Raw genomic sequence first — 25409 nt, 5'->3', positions numbered from 1 at the left:
TAGAGACCCTGCTGACAGCACGTCCACCCCTTTTCAGGAATGCCTTAAATTCCATATTAAGGTAATGAGGGTGCCTTATTAAGGCAATGTCTAAAATTTAGAAAATGGAGATTTACATGGCTAACTAACTTTGAAAAATTAAACTTTTAGGTGAGAGTAGCATGGAAGAATGGGGAAATAGTAGGACCCACAGGGTCCTGGAAACCTACAAGAAGAACTTTATGACAGGCAGATCTGGATCCTGGGGTCCTCCTCAAACTAAGGCACCAGCCAAGGAGAATATAGGCAGGAAGCTTCGAACCCCTACCAAGACCTAGCCGACAAACATGATATTCTCCACCGTTGAGTGGAGAGTGAGATCTGACTCTCACACAGACTCTGGTGCCCCTTTTCTGACCACGTCCCCTGGATGGGGAGGCCTGGTGGCACTCAGAGGAAGAATTGCAAGTTACCAAGAAGAGACTTGATATTCTAAGAGCATATATAGGGGGAGGAGGTCTCCCTCAGTCACAGACATAGGGGAGGGGAGAAGGGGGGAAGTGTGAGGGAGGGAGGAATGGGAGGAAACAGGGGAAGGGCTAACAATCAAGATGTAATATGAATAAATTAATAAAATAAAATAAAATAAAAATAAAAAAGAAAAATTAAACTTTTTATACATTTACTTTAAAACTTAGTAAATAAAACCAACAATTTTAATAGTAATATCTTTCAATTTTTAAAATTACACTTATTTGTATGTGTACATACTAAGATGCCCAAAGACACTTGTAGGAGTTGATTCTCTCAATTGTGTTCTAGAAATCAAACTCAGGTTGTTAGGCTCAGGTTGTGTGGCAAAAGCCTCTTCCTGATGAGTCATCTCACCATCCCAAATATACATGCATGCATGCATGTATGTATGTATGTATGTATGTATGTATGTGTGCGCAATTGCACATGCACACATACACAAAACAATCTATGACTATCTCCTTTGTGGACCAATCAATGGCCACAGTTAAAACACTACTGCCACCTAGTGGCATGATTTACTTTTTCTTAAATGTGAAAGAAAACCTACTGCAATATGAATGTAAAATAAACAATAAATATCTGTGCCACACATTTCTACATTTGTGTGATTTTGATGCTAATAAGTTACTTTCCAGTGTCATTATGGTTTTTGTTTTCTTTTATTTGTTTACTTCTCTAAGGTAGTCTCCCTCTGTAGTCTGGAACTCACTATGTAGTTTAGACCAGCCTTGAACTCACAGTAATCCTCCTGCCTCAATTTCTATAGTGCTGAAATTATAGGTGTGAGTCACCATGTTTGGCTTGTTTTTCATTATTAAAATGGGCTCTTGAAATGCATTCTTTGTAGAAATTAAAATACATAGCTTCTAAAATAACAAATAATAAAATTTAAATCAACAAAATCTTTTTAACCTTTGTCAAATGTGCATTGATCTGTTAACAAATGAGATTAACTTTTACCAACTGGCAAAGAAATTTCTTCAAAGCAGAGTAAAATTAATAAGTGGGAGAGGAGAGAGCTATGTGTCACTGAAAAGACTGTACTCACTAACTTCAAAACTATCTTTGACAACCTCATCTGTCACTCTCACTAGTGTATGGTCCTATATCCATCAGATGTCCCAAGGCAGAGAAGGGCTGGAGGAGCAGCACAGTACAGGGTTTGCAGCATGACTGCCAACTAGGCTCAGAGCTTTGTTTCAAGTTTTGCCTCTACTCCTTCCATGTGGCACAGCTCTGTGCAAGTTTCCTTACCCCAATCTAGGTCTCAGTTGAGCCATGTAAAATAGTCAATAATATACCTATTTCATAATGGAAAGACTTAGTACAATTACCAGCAGTTGTTATTAGCGTAAGAAATGAGGAAGTGTGTCTAAGAAGGGGTCCCAGAACTCTGAAAACAAATTGGCTAATTGGTTATAGCTGCTATTCAGGCTTAGGCAGGTGAATACTATTTTGAAGATAGAGACCAGGCTTCAATTATGTGCTTTTATGTATTTTCTTCAATGAATGAACAAAGCTGAACTTAGGTTTAACTTTCTGTAGCAGACACTACGGACTATCCCAAAGCCCAAAGCTGAGCCTTCCCTCTCTCCCTCAGTGACTGAAAGCTGATGGTAATAAGTAACCAGCGCTTGCAGCCTCTTACAGCAGTGCCATGACTGACACACAGTAATTCCTTGATAAATTCATAATAAAATTCACTTAGTTTGTGCTAAGGATATATTGACTTCTATGATCTTATCTATTTTGAGTACGTTTTTAGAGAATAAGGAGATAATGTATATAAAACACCTACCAAAAGGTCTAACAAGTACATAAACACATAACAGATTTTTATAAAAAGTAAAATTATAGTTATCAGCTTGGCACTCCCTCTTGGCCAGCTCTCCCATCTTCTCTATGCCCTTTCCTTCTCATGACTCCACTGAGACTCCTCCAGCCACCTCTGTAACTCCTGCTGGTTAGTTTTATCAGCTTGGCACAATCACCAGGCAGAGGGAATCTCAGTTGAGGAGCTGCCTCTATCAGACTGGCCTGTAAGCACTTTGTGGGACATTTTCTTGATGGTTGATTGAGGGAGGAGGGCCTACACTGGGCTGTGATAAACCTAGGTAGGCAGTCTTGTGCTGTATAAGAAAGGTCACTGAGCAAGCCAGGGGTGAGCATGGGAGAAGGCAGCATTCCTGTGCTCTCTGCTTCAGTTCCGGCCTCCAGGTTCCCACCTCACTCTTCTGCCCTGGATCTTCTTGAGGACAGACTGTAACCTGTGAACCAAATAGTCTTTTCTTCCTGAATCAGTTTTGCTTAGTGTGTTAGCACTGCAATAGAAGGCAAACTAGGACACAGTGCATTCAGGGTCAGGTTGTACAGTAAGATAGTGTACACGATGTTTACTAACTCAGCTGAGAAGTCTGTGGTAAAAGTCACACAGACTTCTATCTGAATCTGTTACCTTTATAGCTCTAGGACCCAATTTAAGTCTACTACCAGATCCGATGCTTTATATTCTTCTCTGGTCATTTTAATTTCTCTCAATCCCAATTTAATTTAGGTATTAGCCTTCTTATTCAATTAATTTAAAGAATTCCTTGTGGATTCATCCTTGTAATATACAGGTTTGAGGGACAGTAATTATTTACCTAGTATCTATTTGGCTTGCTCCTCATACCTAAATACAGTTCATCTATAGTATTTGCTAGAGGTTGGTTCCAGGCATCCCACAGGTACCAAAAGCTTAGAATGCCCAAAATCCTTATAGAAAATGCCATATTTACCTATAATCTACACATAGCCTCTTATATGCTAAGCTATCTTTAAGTTACTAACAACACCTAAGACAAATCCCTTATAAATAGCTGTTAGACTCTATTGTTCAGAGAATGGGGTTGAATCCTCAAGAGCAGAATCTACCGTCAATTTTCAACGGTCATGTCTATGGAAAATTTACTATGTACTTAAGTGATAAACAGGAAAAATGCAATTTTGATATAAATTTCTGTTAGTACATATTAAATTTTACCTAGTCTGCAATGAATGACAATGAAAAATAAAACAGTAACTGAGAAGAGTATTTTCTGGGAATGCTTCATACCTCTGCCCAGAGACCCATATGGAGATTTCCCCATGGACATTCTTTTTCCCTTGAGGATGCTGGAGATAGGTAAGTACTAAGTGTTGCCATTTGCTTGGAGAGAAAATGTTCTCCTGTGATTCAACCTGTGCTAGTGAAACAGCTGTCACATCATCATTTGAGTCCATGCACACACTGCAGAAAAGAAAAATTCACAGATCAAAACCATGATTCTGACCTTAGTTGGCATATACACTACAGCTGTCATTCTCAATATGTGAAATTAAAAGTCTCTTCTATTTTAAAATAGACTGAGAAAGTCAGTATGACTTTGTTTTATACCTTATCTGCTTCCTCAATTTATGAACTAAAATGGATTAGATTCATTGGCTAATAATGTTAATAACAATAATTTCTAGAAATCAGTTTGAAAAATCAGCTTCTACTTACACACTCGTTGTCTATTTCAAAAATTATAATAAAATATTTGGTTCACAAAGAAATTAATACATACTATAATATATGTCTAAATGCCATAATATATATTGGATGTTAACTTACTTTGCAAGATTACTAAAGGAATAAGGAGAAGATGTATGTAGAAAATACCTGGTAACATTTATAATATCTATAAAACATAAAATGTAAATAACATACAGGCTTTATTTTTAATTTTTACTTTTACAAAGATAATAAGTAATATACATTAAACTAGTAAACTGCTGTGTGCTGTTTGAGCTCACTGAGAAGTTGGCTCTGAAAGCAGGACAGACACCACACCCCCATTTCAAACCCAAGCATGTTTGTTTCAAAGGGTCTTCTAAGGTTCTTGTCCAGGGACAGACTGGGCCCTGAGCCTTGTGATAGGTAAAAAGGAGAACAAAAACCAGCACAAGAATAAAAACACTGTGCCCTTAAGGGCAGAAGGAAAATGTATCGTCTGAGTAAAAAATTATTGTGCCCTTGAGAACAACTAAATAGAGAAATACTTTTCAACCGAGGTTACTATCCTTGTTGTATGGCATAAAAATAGTTGTAGAGGTACAGGACGCTGGAAGATCACCCACAGAGAAATTCCACATGCCTGAAAACCTCTCAACCAATGATCCAGCCTGACAGCTTCCAGCAGGACATCTCCTGGATGTCATAAGTGCCTGATTTGCCATGTCTTGCTACTTGTCTACTGCTAGGTAGAATCCATGTGCTACCTGATAATTGTTCTCTTAATTTTTCTTTTTTCTGTAATGATCTTTAATAACAAATTATTATAAATATTATTTGATAATACACAATCTATTTGTTAAGAGTTGAGAATAAGCAATACCGAAAGATAAAAGTGCCGCTGAGGGGATCAGCCCACACTTGGATCATCAATGCTTTGGATCCCAATGAAATCAAATGAATACAGCCATCTTCTATGAGTCTGTCACCAGGATTGACAGAATCTGTACCTTCTGGTCTATCATCTTCTGTGAGAAAAATGTTAGAATCATCAATAAAATAGTTCATTAAAAAACTATAGGAAAAGCAAATTTAAAAGAATACAGTGCATGTTGGTTTATTTGTAACAAGTTATTTACCCAAATGTCTGAACCTATTTCAAACAACAGTATTTTCAAAGGTTAAATGTTAACCTCAAAAGAATACCATGGGTGAAAAACAATGTTTTAAGAGTTATTCACTGCTTTAAGCTATGATAACTGAGGGAAGCCATGGGTAGGCTGCCGGAGGACTGGAATCAGCAGTCTGTGCCAAGTGTCTGCTTTTGTTGGGTTGGACCACTGTAACCCAGCAAACCCCGGCCTAGGAGCACACACCATCAACACTTGCCTTGCACACCAAAATGTATTTGATCCTCGTTAGAAAGGCATGATCTCTGATATTATGAAAAGCTCTTTTTAGGAAAGCTTTAGTGCTTGAGTGGTCATTATTTAGAGTGGTGGCTGACCTTGAAATCAAAGTGCTAAGTAATGCCCAAACCCTGCATCATAGTTTGTCTCCAGCTGAGGGAGAAGTTTATAGACTTTGTACTAGTTGCTTGTCCCTCCCGATGCCATCTTATCACTTCAATCCTGAGCTACCTGTATGTTACCACATGTGCTCCAGCAATGGCAGGTGGAGTGTGTAAGATGAGTTATTTGTTACTATGATGTGACTTTATGGTAAACTAAGCTAAGATGTAGCAAAATGCACCATGCATGTACAAAGGCTCAGACTTTTAAAGAAAAGGAACATTATCAGTTATTAGGTTATATAAATATTAGCTGCCATTTTCAAGAGGTTGGAAAAAATGCACAACCATTTTTTAAGACTATTCCCTCGAGTGCTGTATGTCTAAGAAACGGTTGCATGCCTAAGAAAAAGAACAAGAACAAGATGCAGTTCAATACAGCCTAACAACAGTTCTGCAGTTCTGACTTTGGACAAGGACCACTGCATATAAATGATCAGGAATAGGAGCTAGGAAGGGGCCACCAAGGTAAGACACAAAAGAGAAGGAGAACTTAAAATAAAGTGGCTACAGGGTTTTATTTACTCCTCTGTAGTATCATGGGCCACACTAGCACAATTATAGGATTGCTAACTTCAGCAGTAGTTGCAGATATAAGGTAGCCCCATGACCATATCTAAAGGTTAGAAGACAAGAGAGCTTAAAGCTGTTGAAAACTCAGGCTTTGGTAATTCAGTAGTTAAGTACAGACTTTAAGGTGAAGAGCATCTAAAGAACACAATGAAGACCTGATACCCTATGAGCATATACAGGGGGAAGAGGTCCCCCTCAGTCACAGTCATAGGGGAGGGGAGTAAGGGGAAAATGGGAGGGAAGAAGGAATGGGAGGATACAAGGGATGGGGCAACAATTTAGATGTAATATGAATAAATTAATAAAATATATTTTAAGAAAGAACACAATGAAACACTGCTGCATATCCTTAAAGCCCAGGCAAATGGCTATTTGAAGAATCTTAGCATACAGACCCCTGCCATCATACCTGCTCCTTCAAAACTGCCATCTTGTAGAACTGACGGTTTGTTTCTTTTCTTTACCTTCTTTCCTCTTTCTGCAGCACTCTCAGATTCGTGGACATACTCCACATTAAACCACAGAGATACACTAAATCCTTCTGACAAGTGTGGCCAGCAGTTCTGGCCCAGCAGTGGCAGGTGGATTGGAGCTATGTGCCAGGAGGAAAGCAGCCGATATGGAAAACGCTCTCTCTCAGCCTCTTTCTTGCCTCGGGAAATCCGTGCTCGTCTCAGTAAACCTAAGGCTTTACTGTTAAGGATCCCAGGAGGCTTTTGTGATGAGACTCCATTGCTTAAACTTGGGGTGTGTAGCAAAGGGAAGGTTAGATACTGTGAGGGGCTCATAGCAAAATCACTTTCAACAATTTTTTGAATACCAAGGAGAAGAATTTCCTAGAGAAAATGAAAAAGAAGTAAAAGTTTACAATATTATAACAAAATACATAACAATCTCAAAACTCAGGTTGTAAGTAAAAATACAAACATACCTGTATATAATAGTCTTTTAATTTAATAGCATATCTACACATTTTCTAAACTTTAATTTTTATTTAAGATATAGATTTAATTATGTAATCTCTTGATAAATTTGGTTTAAATTTTGGTATTTTTGGTATTTATGGTATAAACTTACTACTTATAAGTAGCTTTTAAGTATTATAAATGAAATATAATAATTATATCAGGAATTATATCTATAAAACAAGGTTATTCCTATAGTTTTATGTCAAATTTATTTTTAGGATTTATTTTTATTTTTATTAGTGTGAGTACATATATGCGTACATGCTTGTATGCATGTGTATGTGCATGTCTGCCTGCCTCCCTGCACAGGTGCCTGAGGAAGCCAGAAAATGGGGTCAGATCCCTTGGAGCTGGAGTTACAGGTCTTTGTAAGCTGCCCTAAGTGGGTGTCAGGATCTGAACTCTGGTCTTCACGAATGAGCAGCAAGTACCCTAACCACTGAGACACCTTCCTTTAAGTAAGGGGTACAACCTTATAATTTCTCCAGGTTCCTAAATGATATTATATTATAATCAACTACATAAAATTGAATGCTCATATTCTATTATTATTGTTGTTGTTGTTAATTTTACATATTTTTTCCCAAGCCAAGAAAAAATTCTTTCATTTGCTTTTAGTGAATTGAAGTAAAGTTTTAAAGTTTTACTCATCACAAGGGTACGTTTTTGGTTTAAATGGAATACAAAAAAGATACAAGATAGAATGTTAAAATGGGCTAGGGAGATGGCTCAGAGTTAAGAGGTTCTTCCAAACGTCCTGAGTTCAATTCCCAGCAACCACATGGTGGCTCAAAGCCATCCATAATGAGATCTGGTGCCCTCTTCTGGCATGCGGGCAAAACACTCTATACATAATAAATAAACCTTTAAAAAGAAAAGATTTTTAAAAAAGAATGTTAAAATATACACTTAATTTAAAAAAGAAATCATCCATCAACATACACCCAGCTCTCAATGGCCCACACTGGTGGTTCACATGGGGGCCTTGAGACTGCAGTGGGTGGTGAGCCAGGCAGTGAAGTGGACTGGGCTCTGTCCATCCTGCTTCACGCAGGACAGCCTCAGTGTTCTGAGATTCATCTGCAGATTCTTCCAGGTAAGACTGCATTATAAAAGTGGGGTTTTTTTCTGCTAGGAGCCACTAAGCTACAACAATGGAAAGGAGAATATTAAACTAAAGAACAGATAATGATTCTTTAGAAAAAGGACAAATCTGGGATGATTTTTGTGATTCATACTTAAATTGTCTTTAGTAATTAAAAACAGCATTTTTCAAACACAAATGTTGGAGTTGACATAAGGCTAAAATCATCTGGTTACTCCAAATCTAAGAGAAATGGTTAAGACATATACAGATAATACAACTGAATATGTCAAACATAGAACATGGAACTGGCTAAATAGCAGTTACAACATTAAGAGCTGAATGATTTACAAATTAGTAAAATGTACTTTATATTAAGAAATTACTGAAAATGTAAAAATTCTAGCATATTTACGGTACAAGGTGATTTCTCCAGAAATATTCTCAAAAGAAGGGTTAACTCTTCTGAACATGTTCTTGAACTCATCAAAGATACCAAGAGATCCACCAATACTCTCTGGCATGCTAAATTTTAAAAACAGAAAAAAATTAAAGCCATTACACATTTAATTAAAGGAAGATAATAATCATATTTCATTTAGAGAAATAAAAAATGTCATATCTTGAATGATTACAGACAATCTAGTTAATAATCATAAAAACAGCTGAAGAAGCCAGGCATGTGGTGCATGTCTTTGATCCCAGCATTCAGGAGGCAGAGGCAGGTGGATCTCTGTGAGTTCAAGGTCAGCCTGGGCTGTTACACAGAGAATCCCTGTCTTGAAAAACAAAAAAAATTACTGAAGAAATAGCATGATAACTAAAGGCAAATGAACTAACACTAATAAAACTGCAGGTTGTTTAGATTATAACTACCACATATTACATGGAAATTGAATGACAGATATAAAATAGCAAAGATTATATAAATGTCACAAGCTGTTTTGTTTGACCAGTTTCTCTACTAAAGAGTTTGCATAAAACAAAAGCAATGGTACACTAATTCATAAAAATTCTTTAAAGTATTATTTATAGATCATTTTATAGTGTTAAAAACTGATAGGTTTCAATGTGAATGAGAGAATGGACACACAGATATACACACTGGTAATACTTTTAGAAAACTGAAAATAATCAAGCAAAAGGACCATGTAACTATAAAACAGGTGTGGTGGTTTGAGTGAGAATGGCCCTGTTGGGTCATATGTTTGATGGAACTGCTTGAGAAGGATTAGGAGGTTTGGCCTTGTTGGAGGAGGCATGTCACTGGGAGTGAGCTTTGGAGTTTCAACAGCCCATGTTCCCAATCTCCCTCTGTGTCTGCCTGGCTGCCTACTGCCATGTTTTGTCAGATGACTATGAGTTCACTCTCTGAAACTGTCAGCCCCCATTAGATCCTCTTTTTCCCCTATAAGTTGCCTTGGTCATGTTTGTCACAGCAACAGAAAAGGAACTAAGATACTGGGCAGCTGCCATAACTAAAAAAATGAATAAAATATTGGAATAGAATTTTTTGTCTCCCTGAATATAGAACAAAAGAAGACAAGCACATGAGATAAGATACATAGTAGAATCAACCTCCAAAGCCTGAGGTTACAGCTCACTGGCAAGAAAACAAAGACCAAAGAATATAAAGAGGAGAAAATAATTTTCAGAATAAACCTTTGTGGTCATGGATCAGTCTTTCCTAGGTCTGACAGAAAAGGCATACAACAAAAGTAAGGAAATACGACAATTCATTGTAGTGCATCCTGGAAGGCACGGGCTCTTTAAACAATGAAAGAACATTAGATAACAACTTAGGAAAAACTGAATATGAGTATTGTATAAGTGTTATATAGTAATAATGGGCTAATGGAGGTTTATAACTTCAACTGGCCATACCAGTGTTAAATGTTTATAATGGGAAAATCGGTTAAAAAAAAAAAAAAAAAAAAGAGTGTATCATTAGTATAATATGTTCATTCATTATGTAAATAAATAAAGAAAACCCTTTTATTTATAGTACAATACAAATTTATAAATGAATAAAGAATACAAGAAGCAGAAAATAATTATTTTCAAACATTATAGTACTACTCTCATCAGTCATAATCACAACAGATGCTATAAATTGTGGGCTAAAATATGAGAAAAGTGATATTTACATACTTTCAAGTTGCCACCCATAAGATACTTGCAAATTACAATAGAAAAACCTGGTAGACCATCTTAACCTGAAATGATTAAAATTAAGATCCCTAATAATAATGACACAGCAATCACAAAGCCTTTGCTATGATGACCTCTAGAGGACTAACACTATTATTGAGCATTCCTGACAAAAACGTGTAAATTTAACTCAGAGGGCAAAAGCACCAGATAAACCCAAATTAACATTTCACATATATTAACCATAACCCTCCAACTATATTTCAGCTTTAATGTGAGCAGAAACTGCCTTCATTTCCATTGTGAATCCCTCAAGTGTCTGAGAAAGCACTAAGTATAGAAGGGAAGAAAGGATGAGGCAGCAGTATAGTGTTTACAGCCAGTCAGTCCACATGAAGCTCCTGAACAACTAACTTCAGGCTCTGGAAACTACATTTTCCCCTCTATCCAATAAAAATACTTGTATTTTATTGACTGAGTATGGGGAACAAGCACGATGATACATGTGGAGGAATGCCTTGAGTGGATGTAGCAAGTGTCAATAAAGCGCTGTTTAGCCAATCAGCTGGGCAGAGAGACAGGAAATGGAAGGCGGGACTTCCACAGGAGATGGGAGGAACCTGGAGAGGTTGACAGCTGAAGTTTGGAGTTGGGGGAGAGAAGCCACCCAAGGAGGATCAGATTACCAAGTGCTTGGGATATTTGTAGGTTATGAGGATTAGAGTAGTTTATTTTAGTTTATTGTTAGATTAGTAGCAGTTTAGATTCTGCTGAGCACAGTGCTTGCAGCTTTAAAAATACAATTCAGTCTAATTGTATCAGTTATTAAGCCAGTAATTAGGCCGTACAAATAAGTTAACTGTAACAAATACATATAAAAACAACTTGAAAACCACAGAGCCATAAGTTAGTGGAAGTCATAATCATTAATTCTTCACACAACAGCACAACAATTACAAAGCTATTTCCTTAAGCCAGGTTCAACTCACCTTGAAAATCAGAATTAGTTTGCGTTAAAATATTCAAGAACCCTCCTAGAAGAATTTTCACAGTTCCCTGAAGATTAAAAAGTGAAACATAAAAAATTAAAACATTTAACCTTGCAAAAGTATAATACAACTGCAATGTCAAAATAAATTATTTCAAAAGAGCCTATGTGTGCATGTGTATCCCTTTGTGTGTGGGGGGGGGGGAGGGAGAGAGAGAGACAGAGACAGAGAGAGAGAGACACAGAGAGAGAGAGAGAGAGAGAGAGAGAGAGAGAGAGAGAGAGACAGAGACAGAGACAGAGATTAAATGACTGGAAAGAATACTGTTGAAGGATTAAATGCAAGTTTTAAGATCTGCTCTTATGGTACATTACCATTGCTGTTTAGCTAATACAATAATGATTTTATGCTACATATTAGAGAAAAATAGAATTAGATAATTTTAGAAAATCAATAGAAAGTCAAAACACACTGAAGGCAAAACAAAAGAAATCACCTCAATTTTCACACGAAGGTGAATAACTGGGGAATGAGTGTGATAATACTGATGCAACTTAGTACATCTTTTACCTGCTGCATGAGCAGAGAAGTGTTCTTTTCCTTCTGCCTGGAAATTTTCAGAAAACTCTCAAAAACATGAGCAAGCACATCAAGTTTAGCTTTGCTAGCAGAAAGCAAATTTAATCCCAGCATGCAAATCTCAGGGTATACTATTTCCCCATGAGTGAGGTTTTCAAGTAAGTTGCTCGGAACAATCGATGCACTGAATCCTTCTACTTCAGGTTTTAGCTCTCCTCCTAAAGAAGGAACGAAAGGAATTTGTTTACTCCCCAAACAGTGAGTACTCCAACCTTAAATCACCACTTAGAACATTTAATGAAAACACTGATACTTCTATGAAGATGTTCAGAATGCCTTTCCTGCAACACTACTGTTGATGAAGGCTTAGACAATGAAGTCTAATGGGTAGTTTAATTTGAAAGATATTTTGCTCTTCAATGAAACTAGAAATATTGCCCACAGAAGTTTTCATAAACATGTGATACAGATTTAACACATTCTTTTGATGCAACTGGAAAAAATTATCACAAGTTTCCTGACCCCCAAATATCTAAATCACAGTGAAGTTTATTTTATCTGCCCCTATGTCTGAGGTACTAGTAGGCCCAGTTTGTTGAGGTCTAAACATTGTCCTCTTTATGACTGTCTTACTGATTGGCCTTAAAAGTGTCTGATGAACTCTATAAAATGTTCATAAAGAGGCTGGGAGGGAAATGCTTACTGCACAGGCATGAGGCCCTGAGTTCAGATCCTTAGCACCCATACAGAAACCTGGATGCTCTGCCAAGAATCTGTAATACTAGGCTTAAGACAAGTGACTCCCTGCAGCGCACTGGCCAGCCAGATCAACAGAATCTGCCAGCTCTAGGTTCAGTTAGAGCCTCTGAGCAGGTGAGATGGCCTGCCACACAAACCTTACCTACAACCTGAGTTTGGACCTTGGAACCCATGCACAGGTAGGTGAGAACTGACTCCACAAAGGTGTCCTTTGACCAAACACTCACCATGGCACACATGTATTTGCTCCCTACATCATCTATATGCAAACAAAAAAAAATGAAGTTTTAAAAAATAAGATAAAGGCCTGGCATAGTTGTTCACACCTCTAGTGCCAGCATGGGGAAGCAGAACAGCTGGAGCTCTGTGAGTTGGAGGCCAGCTTGGTCTACAGAGTGAGTTCTAGAACAGCCAGAGATATACAGTGGGACCTTGTCTAAAAACAAAAACAAAAGTAAACAAACAGAAAAAAACAAGCACACAAAGGAAATCTATCCCTGTAACCTAGGTTATGATAAAACTAACATTAAATCTTTTTCAAAAGCACAGACTATAGGTTCATTACTCAACTTTAAAGTCTGTGTTTATTCCCATTTCTTCCACACAAAGGAGAAAAACTAATTTCTAGCAAGAATAAACTACTGTAAACTTAAAGAAAACTAACTGTGCTGGCAAAATCCCAAGGTCAGTATCTGAAAAGATAAAGCCTTCACAAAAAATGTTTTGGCTCAAATAATCTGTCTTAGTTAGGGTTTCTATTATTGTAATAAACCACCACTATTTTAAAAACGACTTGGGAAAGAGAGAGTTTATATTTCAGCTTGCAATTCTCAGGTTGTGCTCTATCACTGAGGGGAGTCAAGGCCAGAACTCAGGGCAGGAACCTGAACCCAGGAGCTGAAGCAGGAGCTGTCAAGGAGTCTGCTCACTGGCTTGCTTCTCATGGCTTCCCCTGCCTGCTTTCTTATATATCCCAGGACAACATGCCCAAGAGCGGAGCCTACAATGGGCTGAGCCCTTCCATATCACTAAAAATGAAAACGCACCACAGGCCACTCTGATGGAGGCATTATCTAAACTAAGGTTCTCTCTTCCCAGATGACTCTAGCTTATGCCAAGTGGACATAAAACAAGTAACCAGACCATCTTTGCATTCTATCCAAGCTTCACAGCCAGCACAAAGAATCACATACAACACAGTTCCATCCTAAGAACAGGTTAGGCTACAGGAAAAGGCAAAGGAACCTGCTGTAACAGCCACGGGATGTCACCGACAGTGAGATTTCAATATATCTATCACCTCTTCAGAAAGAGGTGACCAGCCAATGATTGGTACATCACCTGTTTTTCCTTGTAGCATCTGCTTCTGGGTATCGCCTTTTATTCTTGCCAGAATGCATATGAAAGCAAAGTCTTTCTCCATCATACTTATTCTTAGGCATCTACTTGTTTTAGAAAAGAAGGGTTTTTGTTTTGTTTTGTCCTTATAGTACAAGGGATCAACTGTATCTGGGCCTTAGGCTTGCTAAGTGCCCTATCACTGAAGCTATCTCCCTCAACTTGATCTCACAGTAGAAATTATATATTCACACAGCAGATTTGTTGTGATGACCAAATAAAATGATAATGCAATGCCCTTTTGAAACTGTAAGGCCACAAGGTAGGGGCAAGTTGAACCACTTTGCTAACTTACAATCTGACTGGCAATCCAATCAAAAGCATCAGAGACATTTTACCATCATCTTGGGTGTCACCATCCTCAGGATTACTTTCACTATCTGCTTCATAACCTTCTTCCTCACCCAGCAGTTTCAGACTACAACACTGAGAATCTTCAGTTTCTTCTGAAAAATCTCCAGGCTGGGACAACAGTTCTTCCTCAGACGGATGACTCTATAAGGCCAGTGAAATTCAAAGGGAATGTTTGCAGCACTGACTCATCAGTATTCAGTAACAAAATACTTATCACTCAGAAGTCACTTTAAGAACAGTTTACGTCTTTAATCTCAGCACTTGGGAGGCAGAGGCAGGCGGATCAATGTGAGTTCAAGGCCAGCCTGATCTGTAAAGCAAGTCCAGGACAGCCAAGATAACATAAAGAAATCCTGTCTCGAAAATCAAAAAAAAAAAAAAAAAAAAAAAAAGAACAATTTCGAAGGGCTGGAGACATGGCTCAGCCATTAAACGCTAGGCTTACAACCAAAAATATAAGAACAGTCTTGATATTATTCAAAAGAAAAAAATCTCAGCAATCAGTAGTCACTGAAAAATATGATATTGACTAAGCAAAGTGCCCTAAACTCTCTCTCAGATAACTCAGATCAAAAAGGCTGTAGCAGATAAAACCACTGGTCATTTCTGTTTCTCTAAAGAATAAATCTACTAAGGAAATTTCAATCTAGCTAACACAGTGACTGAAAACTACAATGAGGCAGTATTATATTATGCAGAACTTAATCCTAACAACAAATATATATTATTTTCACACATTGTTAATAGGAACATCTTCTCAAAAGCATTTTTAAAAAATTAAATGCTTCATAAACTAGATAACTGGAAAAGCTATAATAATTTTCCCGGTGAAATAAGGATTTTAGAATGCAATTGTCTACATATAAATATCTCAGAAATCAGAGTTCCAGTATCAACTTCCTATCTAATGTACATGGCATTTTTTCCTTTTAAAAATGCTACTGACACCTTCACCGTAGGATATATTTGAGTTTATAAAAGCTCAGAGTACATTATCATTGCAACAGTAATAAAAGGTAACAAAGTAGATAGATGTTTTAACTTGTTATAGTCAGCCATTTGTTTCAACAACAAATAGAAAATATTTCAATAAGGTTTAAAATTATGGAAAACAATAACATAGAATGTTATGGCAAAATACAATAAAATACCAAATACATTACTAGACCAAAAGGTTAAAAAAGAAATTATATAAAGATAAAAGTTAACAATAGTTAACTTGAAGTAAAAGAAGCATAACAGGAAAGAGAAATGAGCAAAAATTCACATCATAACATTTCAGTAAAATAAAAGATTACTTTGTTTATTTATTTATTTATTTTTGAGACAGGGTCTCTCTATGTAGCCTTCGTTGTCCTGGACTTGCTTTGTAGACCAGGCCGGCCTCGAACTCACAGCGATCCGCCTGTCTCTGCCTTCCGAGTACTGGGATTAACATCCGGCCTAAAAGGTTACTTTAGAAAAATGTTAACAGGCCAGGCGTGGTGGCACATGCCTTTAATGCTAGCACTCAGGAGGCAGAGGCAGGAGGATCACTGTGAGTTCGAGGCCAGCCTGGTCTATAAAGTGAGTCTAGGACAGCCAAGACTACACAGAGAAACCCTGTCTCAAAAAAACAAAACAAAAAAAAAAGAAAAAAGAAAGAAAGAAAGAAAGAAAATATTAACAGAACTCTTCTATATGTTGAACAATTTAAAATTAAAATCAATAGAGAGTTCTGGAAATATCAGCCATACCAAGGCAGGACCAGATAAAATACCCAAATATCAATATCCCTGAATCATCATTTAATAGATTATTTGCTGCTGCAAGCCAGGATTTTCTTTCAAAAGACTTCAAGAAGGAAAAAGACAGGGAAGGGAGGGGTGAGAAAGCATGTTGATGCTGAGGAGTCAACTGCAGAAGTAGCTGGGGCATGGGTGCAGGTGATACACTGTTTCTGCTCAGATCTAAAACTTTCCAAATTGAAATGTTTTAGGGAAAAAAGGATTATCAGCAATACATAAGACTATCAAACCTTAATACATTTTATCTTATTGGGAACAATTATCAAAAAGTTTCCAGGATAGATTAACTGAAGCATATTGCATTGCTTTTCCTGCCTTCCCGCCGCCCCCACCCCCGAGGCAGGGCAGTAATGAAATACTACCCATTCAAGATGATGGAGAATGAACCAAGAAACTCACCTGATCAAAATTCATGTCCCTGTCATCTAAACCAACACCGTGGCCCCACCCCCACATACTCCAGTTTCTGCTAGTCATACCTCAGGACACAACACATGGATTCATACCGTTTCAGTCACAGTATCACCAGGATCCAAATCTGCTGAATGATTCCCCAGGGCTACTCGAAGCAGGGCATCAAATAATGGCTTTGCTAATTCTGTTTCTGCCACCTTAGACTGGGAAAGGTGTTCTCTCATTTCACACAATATATTTTCCACAGACAAGCTCTAAGGTAAAAGGAGAGATTAAAAACATGCCTAAAAAATCAAACAGTGACAAAAAGGATTACAAGTAAGAAAAAATTCAGTATTTATAATTGATATGAAGTTAAACTGAATAAATTGGAGGTCTTATCCAAATATTTTACTATTAATTGTTTAATTTTTACTTATAAACATATTGGGTTTTAAATTTCAATGTACTTTAAATTACTTAAGTCATAAAAACCTACTTCTAGCAGGGTGATGCTGGCACATGACTTTACTCCCAGCACATGACATGGGAGGCAGAGGCAGGTGGATCTCTGAGTTCAAAGCCAGCTTGGGCTACAGAGATTCCAGAATAGCCAAAGCTACACAGAAAAACTCTGTCTTGAAAAACAAAATACAACAACAACAAAACCAAAAACACTCTTAGGGGCTGAAGAGATGACTCAACGGTTAAGAGTCCTCACAAAGGGCCTAAGTTCCATTCCCAACGCCCATGTATCAGCTCACAACCATTTGGAACTCCAGTTTCAAGGAATCCAGTGCCCTGTCTTCTGGCCTCCCAGGAATTGTGCACACATAGTGTACAGACAAAATATTCATACACACCAAATAAAAAATAAATCTTAAATTTTTTACAAAATCATTCTTTGAAACTTCAGCGTTCTAATTATCTCTAGAGTTTATAGATTTCTTATTTTTAGAGATTCTCTAAGATTCTAAGAAGCAGTTCTAATTTTTTTCACATGCCTTCAGTTCTGCCCTTTGAATAAAACTATTACCGCTTGCTTGTAATATCTCTGTAACTGTGGATAAAAACAAAACCCTTACTTTTCTTTTAAAGAATTCCAAGTCCAACATGTAAAACAATTAGGTACAGACTATAAAATGACCATACAAGAGCCATAACCAAAGGTCGGGGAACATGGGCAGGGGATCCAACAGTATCACAAGATGATTTAAAACACAGTATCATGAAATACTCATTTAAGACTAAATTCACAAGCTACCCTAGGGGGCTTTTACAGAAAACTAAAGTTCTTTAGAGTAAAAACTAGGTCACATGCCTCTTTGTGTCCTCCCCACTTGGTATCCTGCTAAGCACAAAAGGGCTTTCTAAAAACAAACTATGTGGCACTGGAGTCGGCTGTGGTATAGCCACTGGCAAGGAACTCTGATCTGGTAAATAATTCTTCACCTAGGATCTTATAAGAAACCTTAATAAAATGTAGTGGTTTAAACACACATACACATGCAGACGCACTCACATGCACACACGTGTGCACACATGCACACATGTGCATGTATAAACACACAAACCAAAAACCAACAAACAAAACAAAGCCCCAAAACACGAAAATAAAAAGGGAACTAACTGAGATGAGGAAGGGGATGAGTGGAAGCAGGAGGGGAAAAAAATAGGGCAAAGAGGGCAAATTGATGAAATACACATTATATGCATAAAATAATGAGTTCCCATTTTACATAAATACATGAAAACAAAAATAAAAACATGTGGCAAAATAAACTGACAATGTTAAGTTAGAATACATATATTGTGTATTATTGAATGTATCTGTAATACACATGTTTACATGAGCTGGACAAAGGACAAAGTGTCACCTGAGAAGGGAGCTCCGATTCCATCTTCTGTTGACTGGCTCTGGCACTATGAAGACAAATGGCCAGGAGAGACTCCAGAAGTCGTATACTCTGGAGAGAGGTCTCATTTTCTTGACTCATATATGCCTTTGCTTCCCCAGGAACAGCTTCAGTAGCCAAAATCTGCTCTACACTCGTGGGAAACATACGCTGTGAGTCTGACTGACTCACACTGTCAGCACTCGTTTTCAGACATCCCTGTTCTGGTGCTGCTGAAGATGATCCGTCTACCTTTGATGCCATCTCAGGTTGAGATATTCTGATTACCTCTTGATTTTCCTTTACACTCACTTCTCCCTGCCTTCTTCCTTGCTCCTCATCATGACTTCTGAATAGTTTTTGGATTATCATAAATATTAATTCATGGCACACTCGGAAACCACCAAGCCTGTGAAATTGTTTCTGGAAGACTGAGCTCAACATGTAGATCCAACGACACATGGACCAAATGTCTGCTGCTTGGTGCAAACATTCAGGGGAAGGTAAGACGATGTTCTCAAGAGACAGGCATGGCAGCATGTGACTTAACGGCTCACTGGCAGTACTGTCATAGCCAGACGTATCTTCTGACTCATTGGCAGACTCCCTATCAGAATCTGCTTCTTTACTGACACATAAAAAAGCCACGCAGAGGAACAAATTTATGGTGTTTATGTGAGCGTCCTGGTGAACAGTCTTCCATTTCTTTGGATCAACTTCTCTGAGGCTGGCATAAAACTTACTGAGGCTGCGAGGAGAATCCAAAGAAACTTGCTGCTTATAGAGAGATGGAGCCACACTTACGGATGGCAGCTCTCGCTCGATGTCTAACCCATCAGCTCCTGGAACAGAAGCATCTTTCTGCTGTTCCCCTAGGCTGATAATCAGAGTTTCAAATGCTTTGAGGGAATGACTTCGAATCCCATCTAAGTAGTTTAATTCAATTATTTGATTTACTCCATTAAAACTTAAAAACAAATCTCTTATTACCCTGTGGGAGATAACAAAAAACAAAAGATTTTACATAACACAGTGATACTTTTTTTTTTTTTTTTTTTTTTTTTTTTTTGGTTTTTCGAGGCAGGGTTTCTCTGTGTGGCCTTGACTGTCCTGGACTCACTTTGTAGACCAGGCTGGCCTTGAACTCACAGCGATCCGCCTGCCTCTGCCTCCCGAGTGCTGGGATTACAGGCGTGCGCCACCACCACCCGGCTGAAACATTTATAAGTAGGTACACATACTATGTAAACATGCCATTGCTGTGCAGTATATATACTAAGCACTGCCTACTCTGATTCACTATGTGCGTAGTTCTAAGATTCTGATCAAGACCTCAGGCTACCTTCTAATAGCACTTACATGCTCATATGCAGCTCAGGCTATATTTAAAAAAGAAATGTTTATAGATAGCCCACATTAAAAGAAGCAACTCAAGAGAGTTTTTTTTTTTTTAAATAGTAAATTTCATAGAAATTCTAAATATCACAGTCGTTACCACCCTTGAGGTGGGTACCAAGAAGACAAGCATGCATTCCTTCACTTGTTCCCTTGGTTATCTAATAATCTACTCAGGACTTTCTTTTTTTGTTTTATTCCGACACTCTATAAAAGAAGAGAACCAAACTTCAGGGCTGAAAATCTTAGGAGGATATTCTCTCATATAAAGGTTTGATGTCACACAAGCTTCCCCATAGTTCGCTTCTAATTGGGTGAGTTCATCAAAGCCAACAGCACAGATATAAAAGATAAGCAGAGCTTGGTAGAATCAATGTCAATTTTAAAGTAACTGTATTAAGATGAATCAAAAAGAATACACATGAAGATACTGGTGACAGGTTATATTTTATGCTATTTTAAAATGACATATACATTAATTTAAATGGCCTGTCTACCTATTCAAAGTAAACTTTACTTACACAATCATCTTAAAGTGCCCTATCCTTAACCATCACCAGAGTTATAAAATTCACTGCTAGAACACAATTTAAACTTTCCTTTTGCTTATATGTATTTTCTACTTTATCTGCGTAATAAATGTAACTATGACATTTAAGAAATTATCTCCTTAATGTTTTTTTCTTGTTATAACATGACCTTTATAAACATTTTAATGGTTTATAATACTCTATCTACATAGTAAATCAAAACAATTCACTTGAACTGGTCTTTGCTCTTAGATATCTTTGTTTTACACATAGCCAAAATTTTACTTTTTTTTTCCATTTAGAAGTTAAAAATCAATGTCTGTAGTCTCTCTCCTCTAACCTGTCTCCCAGACAAGTAAACAAAAAAATGTTTAAAACATGACATGGGATGGGTGCTTTCTTTGTTAACAAACTAAAATCCTTGATAGTAACACAGCAACTATGATTATACTATGGGTGAAGCCCTGGAGGCATCCAGGTTAGAAATTCAAACACACACACTTTATCCCAGTTCAAAAGCATTCATTCAACTGTAAAACACATGCACACATACAAACCTGGATTTAAGTAGGACAGGCAGAGTTTTTAAGTAAATCTGAAGCACTTCCTGAGGCAAATACTGTTCCAGTTGGCCACATATATGAGTCTGAGCTGAAGAAATGCTTAGGTGTTGACAACGATGTACTAATTCAACTCCTCTTTGGAGCACAGGATTAAAAATATAATTATACAATTTCCACTGAACAACTACATTGCCTTTCTGGATTAAATTGCAAATGTGATTTGCAATCTGAATGCTGTGTAATCTGTCTTCTTGAAAGACAATGTTCTGATAAGCCTCTAATGCATCCCATTTCCACAAGAGGTCTTCAGACCCACTGCTGGGCAGGATCCCTTGAAATCTGTAAGAAGGGCTGGGCAAGCCAGAGGGAGGGCCAGCACCATACAAGGTGCCTTGCAGCGTCTCCTCTAACTTAGCTAGCTGCTCAGAGTCCACAGTACAGATATTGCAAGCTGCTTTTTTAACTCTCTGTGATATCTCTGCTCCTCCTAACTGATCCAAAAGAAGTTTGCTAAGGACATTCAGTATATGCTGCTGAAAACTTTTCAGTGCTGGCAATTTAAAAGCGTGGAGTAAAGGGACAATCACAGACTTAGGGTCCATACAACAACAGATTCCAACACTGTGCACACCCGACAGGATCTGGATATAGGTGGTGCTCAGGGAAACCTGCTGCAGCAAACGCAAGCACTGGTGAGCACACACTGCGATGCAGCAGCACCGCTCTGGATACTGCACATCTCCCTCTGCGGTCTCTTCAAAGGGGCTTCTAGAAAGCTGGTTTTTAAAAGCTGAAACCAGGAGCCCTGAGAGATCACGGTGGTGCTGCATGAAGTGGGAATACTCACACCGCCGGTGCCTTTTCCTCGTGCACATGGAGTGATGAAGTTGCTCTGATTTCACCTTTTTGACAGTACTCATTATTTTCATTACACAGTTTATCAGGGCTTTCAAATGTTCTGCAGCCTCTGAAGGAACACCATCCCTTGAAAGCAGCCATTCCATCTGAAGAACTGCTGTTTCAAACAGATTAAACCCTTGATGCTGAATAAATTCTTGGACTAAATCCATGGCTTGACTGAAGTAAAAGGGATTTGAAGCTGCACTCTGAAGACAAGAGATAAGGAGCTGTAGAACTCCTTCCAGAAGCTCAGGCAGAAGGAGGGCTCTGTGTCTACACTTGGAAAATACAAAGCCCTCCTGGACCTCCTGTAGTGTTTTCTTTTGTCTTGGTGAGAAAGGGTCAGGCTGCTTTTCCAAGCAAGCTCTAATTTTCAAAGCTGCCCTAAGCAAGTCCGTCAAATTTTTTCTAAGGCTTTCTGGCATTGCCTCTGTGGTGCTCACATCTACTGACATAAGATGCAGCACAGTTCGAAAGAGCATCCGTTGAACCAAAGCCACAGGCTCTTCTGTCCACCCTGCAGAGACCATTTGTCTCTCCAAAGTGACACCCTGGTTACAGCAGTCCCCAAAGCCTGCTAGGAACTCAGTCAGTGTGGGCACCACACTGGCTGCTAGGGAAGAATTATGATTCAAAGCAATGTCAAATTTACAAACTTTTTCCAATAGAGACAACAAAACATGACATAAGTCAAAGGGAGAGTTATTCATGTTACTGAGAATAGACAAGGCAGCTGGCTCAGTTAGTATGTCACCATTTGTATCCTGTCTCAGAATGACTTCTCTGGAGTTTTCCAAAGCCATGGTGTCAGAAAAGACCTGTTCTTTGGTTGCAGAGGGGTCAAGTTTGCCTACGCAGTGGTCTTCCTTAGGAGACTGGGTCAGGAGCCGGGGCAGCGCACGGGACCTCCTGTGCTTACTCACAACTGTACTTTTCTCATCTGAGTTGCCTTCAGAGTCCGAGGTGGAGAGCTGGGTCTTTCTTGCATCTCTTATAGAATAGCGATGGGTACTTTTACGCTGTCGTCTGCTTTTTCGAAAAACGTTTGTTTTTGCAGAAACATGACCAGATGGAGCACTTCCTTCTAAATATAATTTTCCCTGAGTTGATTTTTGCAAACTTGAGTTCTTTTCTTTGGTCACGATTATATCAGATGACAATGGCAGGTTAAAATCTAATGAAATTAAACAAAAACAAGAGGCCTAGAATATGTCAGTACCTGTTAAACTCAACATGTATAGACAGTGACTCTTATATCCTACACTATGAATCTGTCCTGGCATAACCTTCCTGCAAGGCTGCTTTCCCTAGTCATGTCTTGGGGTCACTTCTGCCCACGCTTATACTTTCAACTCGCAGCACCAGGCGGCATTAGCTCCAGGGATATAAAAGGATTTTGAGAACAGCAAAGAAAAAAAAAAATAAGAAAGTAGACCTCAGTTGAACCTATATACTGCATTCTAATTTCAAAATATAAGACTCTGAGTTGTTCAGCTGCTGTCCTTACCATTTATAAACCTTTACTAATGCTATAATTAAGACATAGAGTTAGCTTGTAGCATCTCAGAACCTCCATATTCATCCAAATGAATTCAAAGCCATTCAATATACAGCAAGTATTCATCAAGACTAGGGTTAAAAGAGTTCTTCAGTCAAAGTATTTCTCTAGGGCCTCGTTCCCTGAACCAGCCAGGTGTAGAGAGAACAGCAGTCTATCCTAAGTCCCCAGAACTTGGGGCAACATTCAATGATCATTCTTAGAGAAAGGATTTAATTAAATGCATCTTTCTCTTTGCAGTTATATGTACTATAGTCCATACAAAACAGAGTTATAATTTAGGAGGAATAAACAGAATTAATACAAGTTAAAAGAATCTTATACTTTTATTTAGGAGAGGAAAAACAAAGCAAATGAGAGCAAATGTTAAAAGAGACCAACTCTACCAAAATATAAGATACTGACAATGAAAACACTTCCCTAAAATGGCACAAACCGAGTTTTTCTTAATGGCTAACAAGTTTTTTTAATTCTGAAAATTCAAAAAAAAAAGAGTAGTTACTGAATCAATAAATCATAAGGAAAAAATATTACAAGTCTTTAAATATTTTCCTTAAAAACCTCTATGTAAGGATATGCATTAAGTATAAGCAAGGCATTAAAATATAATACAGGAAGACTATTTTTAACTCAGGAGATTCTCAATTCCAAAAATGATCCAAAGAAAAACCTGTTTGTCTTTCCACTGAATTACTTAAAGGCTTATGTACTTATATATGCATGTTTTTCAAAATCAGAAATTAAAACCAGGCAGTGGTGGCACATGCCTTTAATCCCAGCACTTGGGAGACAAAAGCAAGCAATCTCTGAGTTTGAGGTCAGCCTGGTCTACAGAGCAAGTACCAGGACAGCCAGGGCAAAACAGAAAAACCTTGCCTCAAAAAACCAAAACCAACCAAACAAACAAAAACCCAAATTAAAATTACCTATTGACCTCATGTCATAATTCTATTTAGCCTGGAAACAAAGTATGACCCCAAATTTATCCTTCAAAAGCAAAACTAGAAAAACTGAACTAAAGAAAATACTGCAGAAATCACTTTTAGAGCACCAGTGACAGAGAGCAGTCATTAAGCAAAGAGCTTTAATTCTTTTCTTCAAACTCTTCACCACCCATTTTCCTAATGTATGGCATGCCTAGCAACTTTCAATAAATACTCTGTTTCTGCATGTATTTTGCATTTGTCGTCTGTGTAAGCCTCTAAGAAGAACCAAGGCTATTTTTTTTTCTAATACTGAAAGAAATAAAATTGTGTTTACCTAATGAATTTTTCACACTGCAGAATCTACTGCTCTGCATGTGAAGCTGCATTAACTAATCAGGCAGAAGTAGCTTTGCAAATGAGCTTCTTTTCTCAGTGGGACTTGATAACACAAGTCCCTGTGAAAAGGACATACCTGTTGCCTGTTGTTCCTGGACAGGTATCTTCCACACCAAGGGAAGGAGCGACAGAAGAAGAGTCAGGAGTTCTTCTCTGCATGTCAGGGCCTGTGTCAGAAACAAAAGTCTTTCATGTTCTAAGGGCCAAACAAGACACATTAATTCCTAACATCTTGTATTCAACTGAACCAAAGCCAATTGTTTCCCTTTTTTTAAAAAGTTGCATTTGAGAAGCTGAAGTAAACCTATTTTAAGTCCAAGTCAAACTGTGGTTCTTTCCACTTTATAAGCCCTTCCAGCCATAAAAGAATGTGAGATTATGTGATGGTATTTAGCATGTTCTCGCTAATACTTCCAAGAAGAGCTGTGATTGCCACCATGCACACTGCAAGAATTCCTCACCTATGAAAAAACAGTCTTGTTATGTAAAAATAAAAAATTAAAGCCTATAAGCTAGTAAACTAAGGACAAAGTTACTAGAAAAACATGTCTTCAGTAGTTAAATGTAAGACATAGAACATAATAATACATATGAAAAGCTTTATCAGTGAA

At 37.9% G+C, this 25409-nt stretch overlaps 1 protein-coding gene across 1 annotated transcript in view; it reads right to left on the bottom strand.

Annotated features, from left to right (window-relative positions):
- The window catches only part of Lyst (lysosomal trafficking regulator), a 153945-nt gene that overhangs the window by 89316 nt on the left and 39220 nt on the right, over nt 1-25409 (bottom strand). Inside the window, exons 6-16 of the mRNA XM_051167838.1 lie at nt 24875-24965; nt 21013-23092; nt 18513-19521; nt 16749-16910; nt 14440-14596; nt 11936-12162; nt 11366-11432; nt 8641-8750; nt 6583-7009; nt 4914-5058; nt 3611-3784 (exon numbers count right to left, since the gene is read on the bottom strand). Coding sequence (XP_051023795.1) covers nt 3611-3784; nt 4914-5058; nt 6583-7009; nt 8641-8750; nt 11366-11432; nt 11936-12162; nt 14440-14596; nt 16749-16910; nt 18513-19521; nt 21013-23092; nt 24875-24965 — 4649 coding nt within the window. The remainder of the gene's footprint in view (nt 1-3610; nt 3785-4913; nt 5059-6582; nt 7010-8640; nt 8751-11365; nt 11433-11935; nt 12163-14439; nt 14597-16748; nt 16911-18512; nt 19522-21012; nt 23093-24874; nt 24966-25409) is intronic.

Source organism: Acomys russatus, chromosome 3 (genome assembly GCF_903995435.1).
Source record: "Acomys russatus chromosome 3, mAcoRus1.1, whole genome shotgun sequence".
Taxonomy (NCBI): domain Eukaryota; kingdom Metazoa; phylum Chordata; class Mammalia; order Rodentia; family Muridae; genus Acomys; species Acomys russatus.
The sequence above is the reverse complement of the archived record's forward strand: the minus strand, read 5'-3'. Positions and strand labels throughout refer to the sequence as shown.